Source organism: Netta rufina (assembly GCF_964035555.1).
Source record: "Netta rufina genome assembly, chromosome: 17".
Lineage (NCBI taxonomy): Eukaryota > Metazoa > Chordata > Aves > Anseriformes > Anatidae > Netta > Netta rufina.
This window is the reverse complement of record NC_140141.1, coordinates 5,235,545-5,248,635: the sequence shown is the minus strand read 5'-3', so window position 1 is coordinate 5,248,635 and position 13,091 is coordinate 5,235,545. Positions and strand designations below refer to the sequence as shown.

At 36.4% G+C, this 13,091-nt stretch overlaps 1 protein-coding gene across 2 annotated transcripts in view; it reads right to left on the bottom strand.

Moving 5' to 3' along the window:
• Nucleotides 1-13,091, bottom strand: part of TXNRD2 (thioredoxin reductase 2) — a 33,681-nt gene that overhangs the window by 19,621 nt on the left and 969 nt on the right. The window contains exons 2-11 of one of the 2 annotated variants that reach the window (XM_084297379.1): nt 12,799-12,864; nt 12,033-12,089; nt 11,287-11,431; nt 10,899-10,973; nt 9,996-10,074; nt 8,897-8,959; nt 7,703-7,773; nt 3,902-3,921; nt 3,427-3,518; nt 725-899 (exon numbers count right to left, since the gene is read on the bottom strand). In XM_084297379.1, the coding sequence (XP_084153505.1) occupies nt 725-899; nt 3,427-3,518; nt 3,902-3,921; nt 7,703-7,773; nt 8,897-8,959; nt 9,996-10,074; nt 10,899-10,973; nt 11,287-11,431; nt 12,033-12,089; nt 12,799-12,864 (843 nt within the window). Of the gene's footprint in view, nt 1-724; nt 900-3,426; nt 3,519-3,901; nt 3,922-7,702; nt 7,774-8,896; nt 8,960-9,995; nt 10,075-10,898; nt 10,974-11,286; nt 11,432-12,032; nt 12,090-12,219; nt 12,302-12,798; nt 12,865-13,091 lie in introns of those variants that run through there. The other variant, XM_084297380.1, reaches the window with a different exon arrangement.

Genomic DNA, 13,091 nt, shown 5'->3' with positions numbered 1-13,091 from the left:
GACATTACATGACAGACAGAACCAAATAAAGGCCAAGAAAGAACTGTTTCAATGACCCGGTGCATAACTGAGTACACTCACTCAGCAAGGTAACACAGCCCTGTAACAGTAACCCACAAAAGCTTTGGATTTAAACTTTTAAGTTACATTAAAAATATATCCAAATAATTTTGTTGCCTCAAATGTTTTGATTGGTTTGAAAATCCTAGTAATTATAAATTCCAAGATGCATTCACAAAAATTAAGGAAATATCTAGTATAACTCAGGCTACAAGTAGTTAACAGCGGGTGCTTTTTAACTCTACAAGCTGACTTTCTTCAATCAGTATTGTAACTGGCACATCTGCAGACAGGAAATCCTCAACACTACCCAGTTTCCCAGTCTATTATCTGAGACACCTGGTGTGGGTGTGTTGATACAGAGAAAAACAATGAATCATACCGACTGCACATCAATTAACCAGCTTTAACTGTTAATGTGTTTAATCCTTAAGGATAGAGTGCCAACTTTAACACACACACAAAAAGTCCACTAAAAAAAGACAACAAACCAACCTCCTCAAACCCCCAAACCATTCATTTTGCAGTTTCTAAATGTGGATTGTAATTATATCCATGTTTAGATTGCTAAACTTACGAAAATGGTTGGCCCCACAGAACACGAAGGAGCTTTGTTTTCAGAACAGAAAGCGTTACAAATAAACAATAAGATGATCAAGTTTACCTACTGCCCACATCACTGTGTCAAAGGAATCCGCTTCTTCTGTGCCCGAGTCAGTATTTTTCCAAGTGACTTGTAATCTGTTGCTTTCCAATTTTTCAACTTTCATTGGGATACATTTCTTTAAAAATTTTGTGCCATAAGATTCCATGTACTCTGTTACTAAAGATGCCATTTGCTGTTGAGTAGGAGGAAAAATGTTTATACTTAGGTATGGCATTTTTAATGCAAAACTCTCATTCAGCTGTGTTTATGAAATCCAGTAAAAATATAATGCCTTTCAAACATTCCTTGTCACTTAGCTACTGTGCATTGTCAACACATGATAATTCATTAAGCTACTATGGCCTGCAACTCTATTCCAAGAGGTATCTGCATCTGAATATTCAAATTTTTTCAGTTTCTTTTTTCAAGAAACTGAAATAGCATTTTAAAAAAAGGTTGCTTGTAAGTCATTTGATTCATATATAAAAATAGAATCTAGAGCACATTTAGTTTAACATTACCATAATTACCATTTTCTGGCAGCTTAAAAAGAATTAAATGCTTTGATAAAGTTAATGAAGAAAAATATTTCCCTTTGCCGTGACACCTGTCATTTCTCTGCAGTAACTATGAATCACTAAGGCTTCCTGAAAAGTTCTACTACCAAAAGGAAATAATGCTTTTGTCCTAAGAGCTTGTTTGAAATAATGCCACACTACAGTTGATTAGTAATGTGTTGAATTGACAGGTTTATCCAAAGATGTCATTGCTCGTGACTGCAGTAATTCAGGTCACACTTTGTCAAAGGATATATTTATTACTTAAAGGATATTATTACAAAACCACTCATGCAGAAGAGCTACGTGTAAGGTCTTGACTTATACAACTTTATTTCTGAAGCTGTTTTTAACTAATACAAAAACAACAACATGGTTATATCTCTCCAGAAACAAGACAACTCACTAATCAGTTTCCATCTCAGTGTGACTACATACTGAATAAAATTATTTTTTCTATTTCTTCTTAACCTTGAAATTTCCATTGTATTATTTATATATTACAGTAGATCATGTTCTCAGAGAAAGCCCTACTGTTTTATGAAGTGCCACCCACACACTCTTAGCACTATTCCCTGCTTGCTCAAATCTCATGCTGTTCCAGGTGTAGATTTCTTCAACGATGAACGCAATTCCCAAGACACATCCTTAAATGGTGTTTTGCAAAACTGGTACACCTACCACTAGCTTTAAGGAAGAGACTTCAAAGTGGGAATAGCTGGCATGCAACCAGGAGCTGTCACTACCTGCGTTCGTTACTTATCACTGCTACTTCTGACAGTGAAGTTCCCTCCTCAAAAACGGTACTGTTACACATTAAAATATTTTCCTACACTCCACGTATGCAAAGCAGTTCTTGAAAACAAGCCCATAGGCTCTATCACTCTTTGATCAACTTTGGTCTTTAAATGTTTTGCAGTACTGCAATTTAGCATTAAAAAACACACTCCTGATCCATGCTACCAGGGACAATTAATGTGCATTCATTTCCACTCTGGAAACACTATTTTCAAGAGATTAACAAGACAGAGTCTTCATTCTTAAAGCTGAAATTTTCCAAAGTTATAAAAAAAAAATAATTAGAAAATTAAAAACAAAAAGTTCAGCGCAGCAGTGAGTGAAAACCTGTAACTCTCCTAAGAACGCTACAGAAACTTTTCCTTCAAAGTAATGTTAGCATCAAGTCTCTCAGGGACAAAGATCTACAATCACTTTTAAAACACTCTCCCTACAGACTTAGGGACCATCAAGCCAACCAATAAGGCTATCTAACTGGTAGAACAAAGCCTACAAAAATCACATCCAAATAATGCCTTTACTAAATCCAATAACTTGTCTTTAACCTAAACATGCTATACTACCTGCTATTGCTTCTTTAAGCAACTCTGTATTTAACACAAATGTTTAACAACATTCTTCGTTTTTGTTGCTTTTTCTCATTGTTAACTCTATTCCCTTTTATTGTCTTTATACAGGAACGGAATTCTAGCCAAAACTGTTTTTTGTTTTGACAGCACAATCATGATCACTCACACTTGAAGAAAACTCCTCAAAATTGTTCTTGATCTTGAAACACAATTCTTTCTCTTAACATTTCTCTTTCGCTTATAATTTTCTCCAGCTTGATAGCTCCACCAAAATCACTCACACTCTCTCTACATACCTTTTTTTTAAAAACCTAGTTATAACTGCCACTGTTATGAAAGCAGTAAAGTCAAGATTTCCAGTTCTTATATCATTAAAAGCTTTCAGCTTAGTGATTTATTTATTTGTCATAATGAACTCCACATTGAACTACTTCATGTTACATCCAGTAATTTATTTTAAAAGTCATTATCTGCATCTCTTAGCAACTCTAGATTATTTTAAAGAAATCGGCTAATACTTTTAGCAGTGGCATAATCCAAATCTCTCCCCTGCTTCCTGATCTTTTCAATCCTGTTTTCAATTAAGTGAAGGAAAAAAAAAAAGTTTAATTCTCCAAATACAGGATCAAGAGATATAATAGGAAAACATGAGCTAATATTTATTTAGTTACTCTTCAGAAACTGTATGCCAGGAAATGTCTGGAGAAGCCAACGCCACTTTTTCTTTAGGAGACAAAACTGACCAAACATACCTTATATGTGATATAGGAGGAAATGCAAGATGTTCCACACTGACCTGATCAAACCCACGAAGTGGGATACTTCTCATCATGACCGTAGTGTCTAGTCCAATGCCAGTTAGAAAACCAGCACATTCAAGTGAAATATCTGGTGAAGTATCAATTAAAGAAATATAAACAATAATTTCACATAAATGCAACATGGAGAGTAATATACACATGGTGTTTCTATCTAGAGATACCACGTTTTCCTTACACATCTCTAGCTTACTTTTGTTGTACAGAATAAAAACCCAAAGCCTCAGAATTCTTTCCTAATAGGTAAGAATGTTTTCAAGATCCTGAGAATTCATCCTCAACTAACCTTAGTGTCCTACAATGATACTGCATATAAAACTCTTCCTGTTATATTACAAATTATATTTATTATTAATTATAGGGCATGAGCAAAGAAATTCAGAAAATTAAGCTTTCACAGGAAAGGCAACTATGCTACTTATAATCATAAATCACAGATTTTTCAAAGGATACAGCTGGCTCCAACAACCAACCTGTTGCATAAAAAAAAAAGAAAGAATAAAGCAATGGAATGAGCTTGCGCATACTTCTGCATAACCCAACAAATTACTTTTTAAATATGTATAGTTATAAGATCACAGGTTTGAGCAGTGGATCTGATACTGTTAGGTAGGAAGAAAGAACGTGGCTTGTCAACTCCAACAAAGAGAACCTTTTAACATTTGAACTTATTTTATTAACAGAATCAAAAACAAACAAACAAACAAAGGTTTATAAGACAAAAGGAATTGTTTTTATATTGTAAAGAGACATTTAAACATGTAATCTGAAAGACAAGGTGAAGAAAGCCACGGAAAAACTCAGGACAACTAGCAAAGTTAAGAGGCATCACAAATACTTCAACTGTGCCCTGTGATATATACCTCAGTTGGAAGCATCTGGTGTGGAAGTTGACACTGTTCCTCCCCCCTCACCCTCCGCACACTGCCTGTTGCTTCTGATGCCTCATTTTTACAGGGCCTCCTGACACCATTGCCTCTGACACAGTGTACAACATACATGTATAAACATACAGACATGCAGCAGCCTTACCAGAATTAAAAATATATCTCAAAATTTCTAGATGTATCTTAGCTACTAAATAACTTGCAAAATATTTTTAATAAAACTTAAGACATTCAGAAGTTAAGTACGTATTAAATTCACCATCTTCTTACCAAGTAGATTATAGTTCTCAATAGAACTTACAGATTTTAGTCATCGCTAAATTTCAATTTGATTTATAACCATCTGCTTTTTCATCATGTTATCCAAATGCCAAATATTTGCCCTTGCTAACTTTAAAAGTTTGTGTACACAGCTATAGATGATCTGTTTAATAGACTTAACTAGACTACTGTTTACCACATACATCCATTTGAGATCTTGAATAAAACGCCGGTTCCCATCTCTCCCTCTATTTTATGCTCTTTCAACCATGAATACCACTAAAGCTGTCTGTCCATCAACACCTCTAAGTTATGAGGTTTATCAGCTCTCCAGCACAGCAGTTTCTACGCCTGTCCCCAGATGCCTATACGCTGCAGCATTCCTCTCTCTTCTGACCATATCCTCAATTCCCTGCATGTGCCGGGTACCTAAAAGCACTCAGTCCCTGTTCCAGGGGTAAAAGTGGGTCCAACTGGCCGGTCAGTGACACAGCTGCTGGACAAGCTGCACCCACATTTCTTTGCTACCCATGTATTATTCGGGCTTGTTAAAATCTCACAGCTTGGAGATGCATTCCAAGTAGTATTTCCACCCACAGGAAAGTTTTTCCTTGTATTTTTAAATTAGGAGAAACATCAATAAGGACCAACATTTCTAGTTACTATGAGGCTTGTATAGAATGCTAGGCTCTTTCTGACTGTGATCTTCAGCTATGGAAACATGCTTCCACTTTTTGGGGATTTCTTTTGTTCTTAATGCAGGGCTCTCTCCTCTATATTCAAAAGTTAAAAAAAAAAATCGGGGTTCGGGGTATGGAAAAAGTAGGCTGCTAATTGCATTTGGAAAGCTGTAGATTTTAGAAAATTACTTAAATTTAGAAATTACTTTAAAAACTCAAATCACAAAGTCATATAATCACAGAGTTTAAGTAGGTTACTTAAAGTCAGGAGCATAAGCAATGAAGCACAAGCATTATAAGCATAAGCCATACCAAGAGATAAATATCTACCAGTCTCCTGGTCTGGGTTTTATGTTTGGCAAACAATTCAGCACAGTGGGAAATAATGTTTACAGCATTAGGACATCTGATTGATCTGTGAATGGATGAACATCCCCTCTTTTAGCCTCCAGCTCCAGGGAAGTGCTGCAAAAAGCCATATACTGCCCATAAAGAAATATCTGAGGGGAGTTACAGGGAACAGAATAAGAACATACAAAATTTATGCATTCATTTGCTCTTCTTTTTCATTAGATAAGAAATAGGTGCCAGCTGGCACCCACTCATAACATCAGCAGCACATTATTCACAGTGCCTTCTAAAAACTAAAGTGTTCCTGGGCATCGTCAGAGCCTAACAGAAAAGTTTTGAAAGCAGAACCTAACATCCACCGCACCTGCTCAATCTCTCACTCATTCTGAGCACATTTCAAGGCAAATTTTCTAATTCACTCTGCCAAAATCCTTCATCTCAGTAGCAAGAATTTCATCAGTGTTTGTGTATTTAAGGGACTTTTAAGTTGGTTAACGGTTGCTCGGTTAACGGTTTGCCTTTTAAGAAAAAAAAAAAAAACAACACATACACACGCGCTTTGTATGAATAACTACAGAACTGACAGTTCTACAACCCCCAGCCATATAATTTGCAGCTGACATATGCACATTTGGAGAGGAATGGGAAAGAAAGAAGTAGAACACAGCTCAGACTAAAAAACAAAAGGTGTTAAACTGAACCTTGGGAGTATTTATAATAGCAACAAATCCATCAGAAACAAACCTTTAACAACTCCCTCCTTCATTTGCTAGGACACAGCCTGATAAAGCACAGAAATGCTACTGTACCCCCTGCGGGCTTATTTTGACTAAATCTTAGGAATGCAACATATAAACACTAGACTCCCACATTACACTGTTACAACTTGCATTAGCAGGGACTGGACAAAAGCCACATTTTCACAGAAATGTCTTATAGGGATATATCTTTTTTTTTTTTCTTTTTTCTTTTTTTAATAATTTCCTCACATAAATCACGCTCTCAAAATTCAAGAGGTGACTGATATACTGCAAACAAATGGAAATTTAGTTGCTTTTTTAAACTGTACCAACGAACCCCTATTTTATCTATTTGATGCTTAGCTTAACACACGTTGCAATTTTATATTAGCAAATCATGGCCATGAATGGCAGCTCTATTTTCTTTGAAAGCACCAGTATTTTATATATATATATAAAAGATACTTGCAACAAACACAATTTCTCCATTCACAAATATGTATTTAAAAAACATATAGATGTGTTTAGGGACATGGTTTAGTGGTAGACTTGGCAGTGCTAGGTTAACGGCTGGTCTTGCTGATCTTAGAGGTCTTTTCCAACCTAAATTACTGTGTTTCTGTGTGAAATCCTTGATCTAGGGACAGACTGCAACTACAAGACAAGTAAAAATACCCTTAGCTGACTTTCATGCCAGCAAATACACATTTCCTATCACAGTTATTTGCATAAAGAAATTGCTTTGTAGTGCAGCGCTGACTCCAAATCTTACTGTACTATGCACTCTGAAACACAGACTGTGGTAATTTAATATTTCCACTAAAAACAATTTTCAGTATTTTAGTTAATCAATAGCTTCCAAGCCATAATAAGGGTACTTTTGTCCTTTCTTGTCTCATCAGATTTGTTATCAATAGTCACCACTGAAAAGAACACAAAATTATGTCTAAGTTTCTACCTGAGAAGCAATTTCACATATACTCACAGCAAAGAATAGGGAGAGTATAGGGACAGTAGAGCCTTCATTTAAGTTTATGCTGCCCTCTTGTGACTTCCAAGAGGAAGTTTGCTACAGCAAATAAGTCACCTTAACCTATGGTAAAAATTTAAATATAACTTGATTTTAGATTGGAATATTATGGGGGAAAAAACGTATTAGTTACTTATGAAGATTAACAGCATGATGTTGCTGCATGGCAAAACAGATTCTCAAGAGGGAAAACACAAAGAGAGAAAAACTGGTAATATAAAAGGCAATTTTGTACATTTTTCACCTTGCTGTAATGAAAAAGTATGAATGACGGCATATATTAAAGCCATTGTAGAGTAGCTTACGTTTTTCCAGGAGATTCTTTTAACCAGAACAGGTCATCACTTGTGATTCCATGCTCCAGCGCACCTGCAACCTGTGAACACACAGGTAAGATCTTGACTCTAAAATGCCAGTGCTGGCAGCAAAAAAAGCTAATAGCCCCTTGGATTGTATTAGCAGATGTGTAGCCAGTATATCAAGGGGAGTAAGTACTCTCTTTTACTTAGCACTAGTTAAACCTCATCGAGAACACAGTCAAGTTTTGGGCCTCCTAATACAACACAGAACCTGACTGACTGAAGCAAGTTCAGCAGAGGGCCATGAAAATGGCCAGTTCGTGGAGCACACTACCAATGAGTAAAGGCTGAGGGGAACTGGCGTTGTTCAGCCAGGAGTAAAGGTGGCTAATAACAGCTTTCCAAAGCTATGAGGAAGCTATCAAAAAAAGACAGCCAGGCTTTTCACAGTGGTGCACAGCAGGATAAGAGACAACAGACAAACTGAAAGAGAAAAGGTTCCAAGCTGATAAAAGGTATCACTGCCTTTTACCTTGGTAGTGAAGTGGGCCCCTCACTACCAAGAATGATATTGAGCTGCTCAAATGTGTGCAGAGAAGAGCAATGAAGCTGGTGAAAGGAGTAGAAAACAAGTTAGGAGGAATGGTTGATGTTATTTAATCCAGAGGAGAGGAGGCTGATGGCTACTTGAAAAAAGGTTACAGCAAGGAGACTGTCACCAGTCTCATTTCTCAGGTGACAGGACACAAGGAGACAGTCTCAGTTTGTGCCGGAGTAGGTTCAGATTGGATATTAAGAATTCATGTAGAGGGTGATCAAGCATTGAAATAAGTTGCCCAGAGAAATGGTAGAGTCCTCATCCCTGGTGGGATATGACATGTGTGGACATGGCATTAAGGGACATGATTTAGTGATGAAACTCAGTAGCTCAAGTTGATGGTTCAGTTTGATGATCTTGAAGATTTCTTCCAACATATGTGAGGATTCCATGATTCTAAGAACATCAACATACTAAATTAATGCAAATAGTTTTCCAGGGAAGTGTTTTTCTGAAAATTTTAATGCAAAAAATATTTTTTCACACTCAGGTACGGAAATTCCTTGTGTTAGTTTGTTGACATCCTTAATTCTCTAAACATTAATTATCTGGTACAAAGACAGTAAAGCCATTGAAGTTGTCAGATGGGAAGTGTAACTTACGTGTGTAGGATATTTTGGTCTTCCTCCAGTAGCAATGACAATTTTTTCTGCAGTAAGAATAGTCTACAAACAAAAATACAAAAAAAAAATAAAGCATTTGATATCCTTTTATCTGTCTTTATATCTTAGCTATGTGCAAATGAGTAATATGTGAGAAAGCTGGCACTACCATCTGCTGTTTATCTGACATAATAATAAGCAATACTTTAAAAAAAGGTTGGAGATAAAAACAAATGAATACAGGCAGAAGGTTTCTCCTACACATTCTCTATCATTTTTCATTTTAATATTAAGCTTACAATTGTTCCTATACTGGACAAGATTCGGAGGACTGCTTGGAAACAACAGCTGTACACAAACAGCAGTTTATTAAAGTCAGCTTATCTTAGGACAAAACACAGAAATCACACCAAGCGAATTCTGTCTCTAAGGCCTAGAGTTAAGGTACCTCAAAAAGGATCTGTTTTTAGACAATGCTAGGCATTTACCTCAAAAAACGTTTGCTCTCTCAGGCTGATATTAACCAGTAACATTATATAATTACCCTCAAAAAGGCATTAAAAATGCATTTTCAGTCTTTTGTTAAATATGCAGAAATAGTCACCATTTTATTACTTGACCTGTCTGCTTTAAGTTAAATTTGGTACATTCAGCATAATTGCTTCCCACACACCACTTTGTATTAGAAAGCTAAGCGCCTTTACAATTCATCTGAAGGAAGAAATCATCTCAGACTGATTTAATGCCCAAAGCAGTAAAGAGATTTTGGTTTTCTTTACATCTCTGTCAGTATCCATCAAAGCAACTTGAATCTGAATACAATGAATAACCCCGTGTCTCAGTGCTTGTCTTCAAAGGAAAAGCAACAGCACTTAACCTGCAGGTTAGGGGCTAAGGGCACAGTAGGCAACGGTCAAGTTCATAAACATCTTCTCTAGAGGGAAAACAAATCTCCCTCACTGGAACAATACCGAATACCTAAAGCAGTTTGGAAAAGTATTGTCTAGATCCCAGCCGATCTGAAAACCAACACAAGAAGACCTGAGATGGTTGAAGCAAAAAGTACTGCAGAACTGAGGTGCACTGTAAAGCAGCTCACCTCTTTACCTCCTTTTGTTAAACCACGGATTGTATGTGGATCTGAAAAACTCCCTTTGACATTGAAATATTTCACCTTCCTGTTTGGAAGAAAACAACATAAATGTATGTTTAATGAAGAAGAATAGGAATGAAATAAAAACAGCTCTTCTTTCCCTATTTGATCCGTTAAAAAAAAAAAAAAAAAAAAGGCAAACAGGCATAGAAAAGGAAGGAAGCATCTCATATCATAGGACTGTGTGCAGCTCTATCACAGACTTAATTTTTGTGTCACAGTTCATCTCCCTGTACAGCAAAGTATATGGCATGCTTTGGGATCAGGTTATTAACCTCTTCAATCAATACATGATCCACTATCCGTAGCATTACTATTTATAACATTACTACTACAATGCTTCTTTTAGAGCATACAAGAGTGACTCAGCATGAGTCATAAGACTTGTACCTGTTAAAGTAATATGATCTCTCTATAAAAGGAACTGCATGCTGAAAAACTTGGAAACATTCCTGCACTGAAAGCAAAAAAAATCAGCTGCTCTCGTGTAGTGTTATCTGTAGGCTTGTAAGCAGGGCACGTAAGCTTTGGTGGGGAAGCCCAAAATTAGCTTGATAAACCCAGACTACTTAATATTAATGGAAAATCTTTCCAGATTAGAGAGAACATACCCAGATCGCTATACTGTTAGAAAGTTTTCTCCTGGGGCCATTTTCAACCAATATTTTCCAGAAAAGAAGAAGGGAAAGGGAAACACGACTTACATTGGTAAGGGCACCTACAGTCCTAAGAAGAAAGGACTTACAAACTAAAAATACTAATTATAATGAGAAATTCCAAAGGCAATTCAACAATTCTACAAGAGCTCCTTGATTATGGGAGGACAGATGAACTTCAAGTCTTATTTACTTGTCTTGTAGCTGCACTCTGTGTCCCCAGTTCAAGGACTTCACGTAATTCTGAACAGCTTGAGCCATCTCTGACCTATCACAAACCAAGAAATTGAACATAAAATCATCATGTTACAAATTCAGATAATGCAACTCAATTTACAGGCAATTGCTACAAATTATGATGTTCTGTAATACTTTTTTGTTATGAAAGTAAGTTAACAAGTGCAAACTGACATAATATCTGCCCTGATGAGCTATTAATTACAGTTTTGTGTTTAAAACAAGGAGTAGACTAAAAAGCATCACCCAAAATTCAGTTCTCTGTCTGTAAATAAATATCAACAAGAAAAGATTTTCATATGCGTTTGCAGAACATAGGAGCAGATAGGGACAATATTCTTTACCAGTTATGATGAACAGGGTGGGCTATATTCCAGCCATAGTGCTGAGCATCTTTAAGGGCACTGCCTAAAAGGGCTGCTTGATGCATGAGCTTTTTAGGAATGCAACCAACATTCACGCAAGTTCCACCAAGTCCCCATTTGGTTCCTTAAAAAAAAGTAACAAAAAAAAAAAGTAAACATACCATGTTAGTTTTACTTAATGCAACTAGGTTATTTAGAGAATTAGATTATTCATGCAATTAGTATTAGATGTTCTGAAACAACACACAATTTACTCCTACAGATCACTTTTTGACTATGTTTACATTAACGTTTTGATAAGGACCAACTAAGTATTTTTCTTCTAAAATTCAAAGCATCTCAAGATTTTTTGCAGGTTTCAGAAGATCCAATTACTACACTTTCACATTTATTATTTGCATTTGCAGATCTTACTTTACACATTGTGCATGACGAGCCTTAACATAACGCAATTCGTACGCTTCAGAAATTGTAATGACATTTTGACAGACAATATTCTCACACATTTAAGTCCAAAGTCTATCACAAATCAAACACTGCTAACAACCTCAGCATGCAGGAAAAGGAGGTAGAGCTGGGAAGGAACGAGCAAGCTCAGCATAAGGACTTTACTGCAAGCAAAGCATGCAGCGTGGCTTTGGCCACGTTGCTGCCTGCATCAACCTGCTCAGCCAGACCACGGCTTTACACAAGTATCCAAGTATCCTAGTATTTCTTTTCCATACCTTGTGGAGAAGGTTCCACATAATCCAAAACGGCCACTTTCCTTCCAAACTGAGCAGCTTTAAGCAAAAAACAAGAAAAGGCACTTAGAGGACGAAGAAATGCACAAATTGAAATACATTCAGTAGCACAAGCACAGATTAAGAATACAGGAGATGACAGTTGGTGGTTTATACCAATTCAAGATACCAGGCTAAGAGCCCAGGCTACCCACGTAGTCAGCAGATTCTCCAGAAGGCACTTAATAACCCTTACTAGAGCTTCCAGCTTCTGCCAACCCTAAAAATACAATGTGATGCCAAATGAGATGTTTAAGAACCTTGTGTGTTACTGAACATGTTACATAAGGGTAATGCATTACAAAGAGGAAAAAGTTCTCTACAGAAGTTAAACAATTCCAAACAGCCTGAAAGTACTGTTGTTTTAATTCATAAATAAGAAAAAGTATAATAAGTAACAAAGAAAATATATGGAGGCACTCAGAGGCACACAGTAACAGTGAAATAAATGTTTATTAGATTTTCCTGTGATAACAGAAGAAATACTTTTAAAAAAGAGTAACTGGAAAGCCATGTAAGATTACCACACCTGAGGGTGTGAATAATTTGCAGATTAACTAGATGGAGCTGAGTTAATGATTAAAGCGCAGGGCTTATGCACAGGATACTGTTTCTTAGACATCTTTAACATTTTCAGTATTGCTTCTCTTAGCTTCCCTAAAAAACACTTAAGCTAAAAGAAAACTTTTACTTATTTATGTATGCTGACCTTCTTTTGCACAAGCCAGGCCTCCAGATCCTCCACCGATTACCAGAAGATCATACTCAGGCTTTCCTGTGAAGATGTGAGAAATGTAGGAAAAGTAACAGACAAGAAAGGCAAGGTATGTTAAAAGGCAAGGTATGTTAAAAGGCAAATAGAAAACGGTATGCTTTTTTTTTTTACACAACTGATCATTGTTGATTTGTGTTTCCTTTACTAGAGCACTGTTTCTTCAGCATCCCAAAGCACTTTCCAAAAATGATGAAAACTGATGAGGCTGGTTTTGTAAATGAAACGCA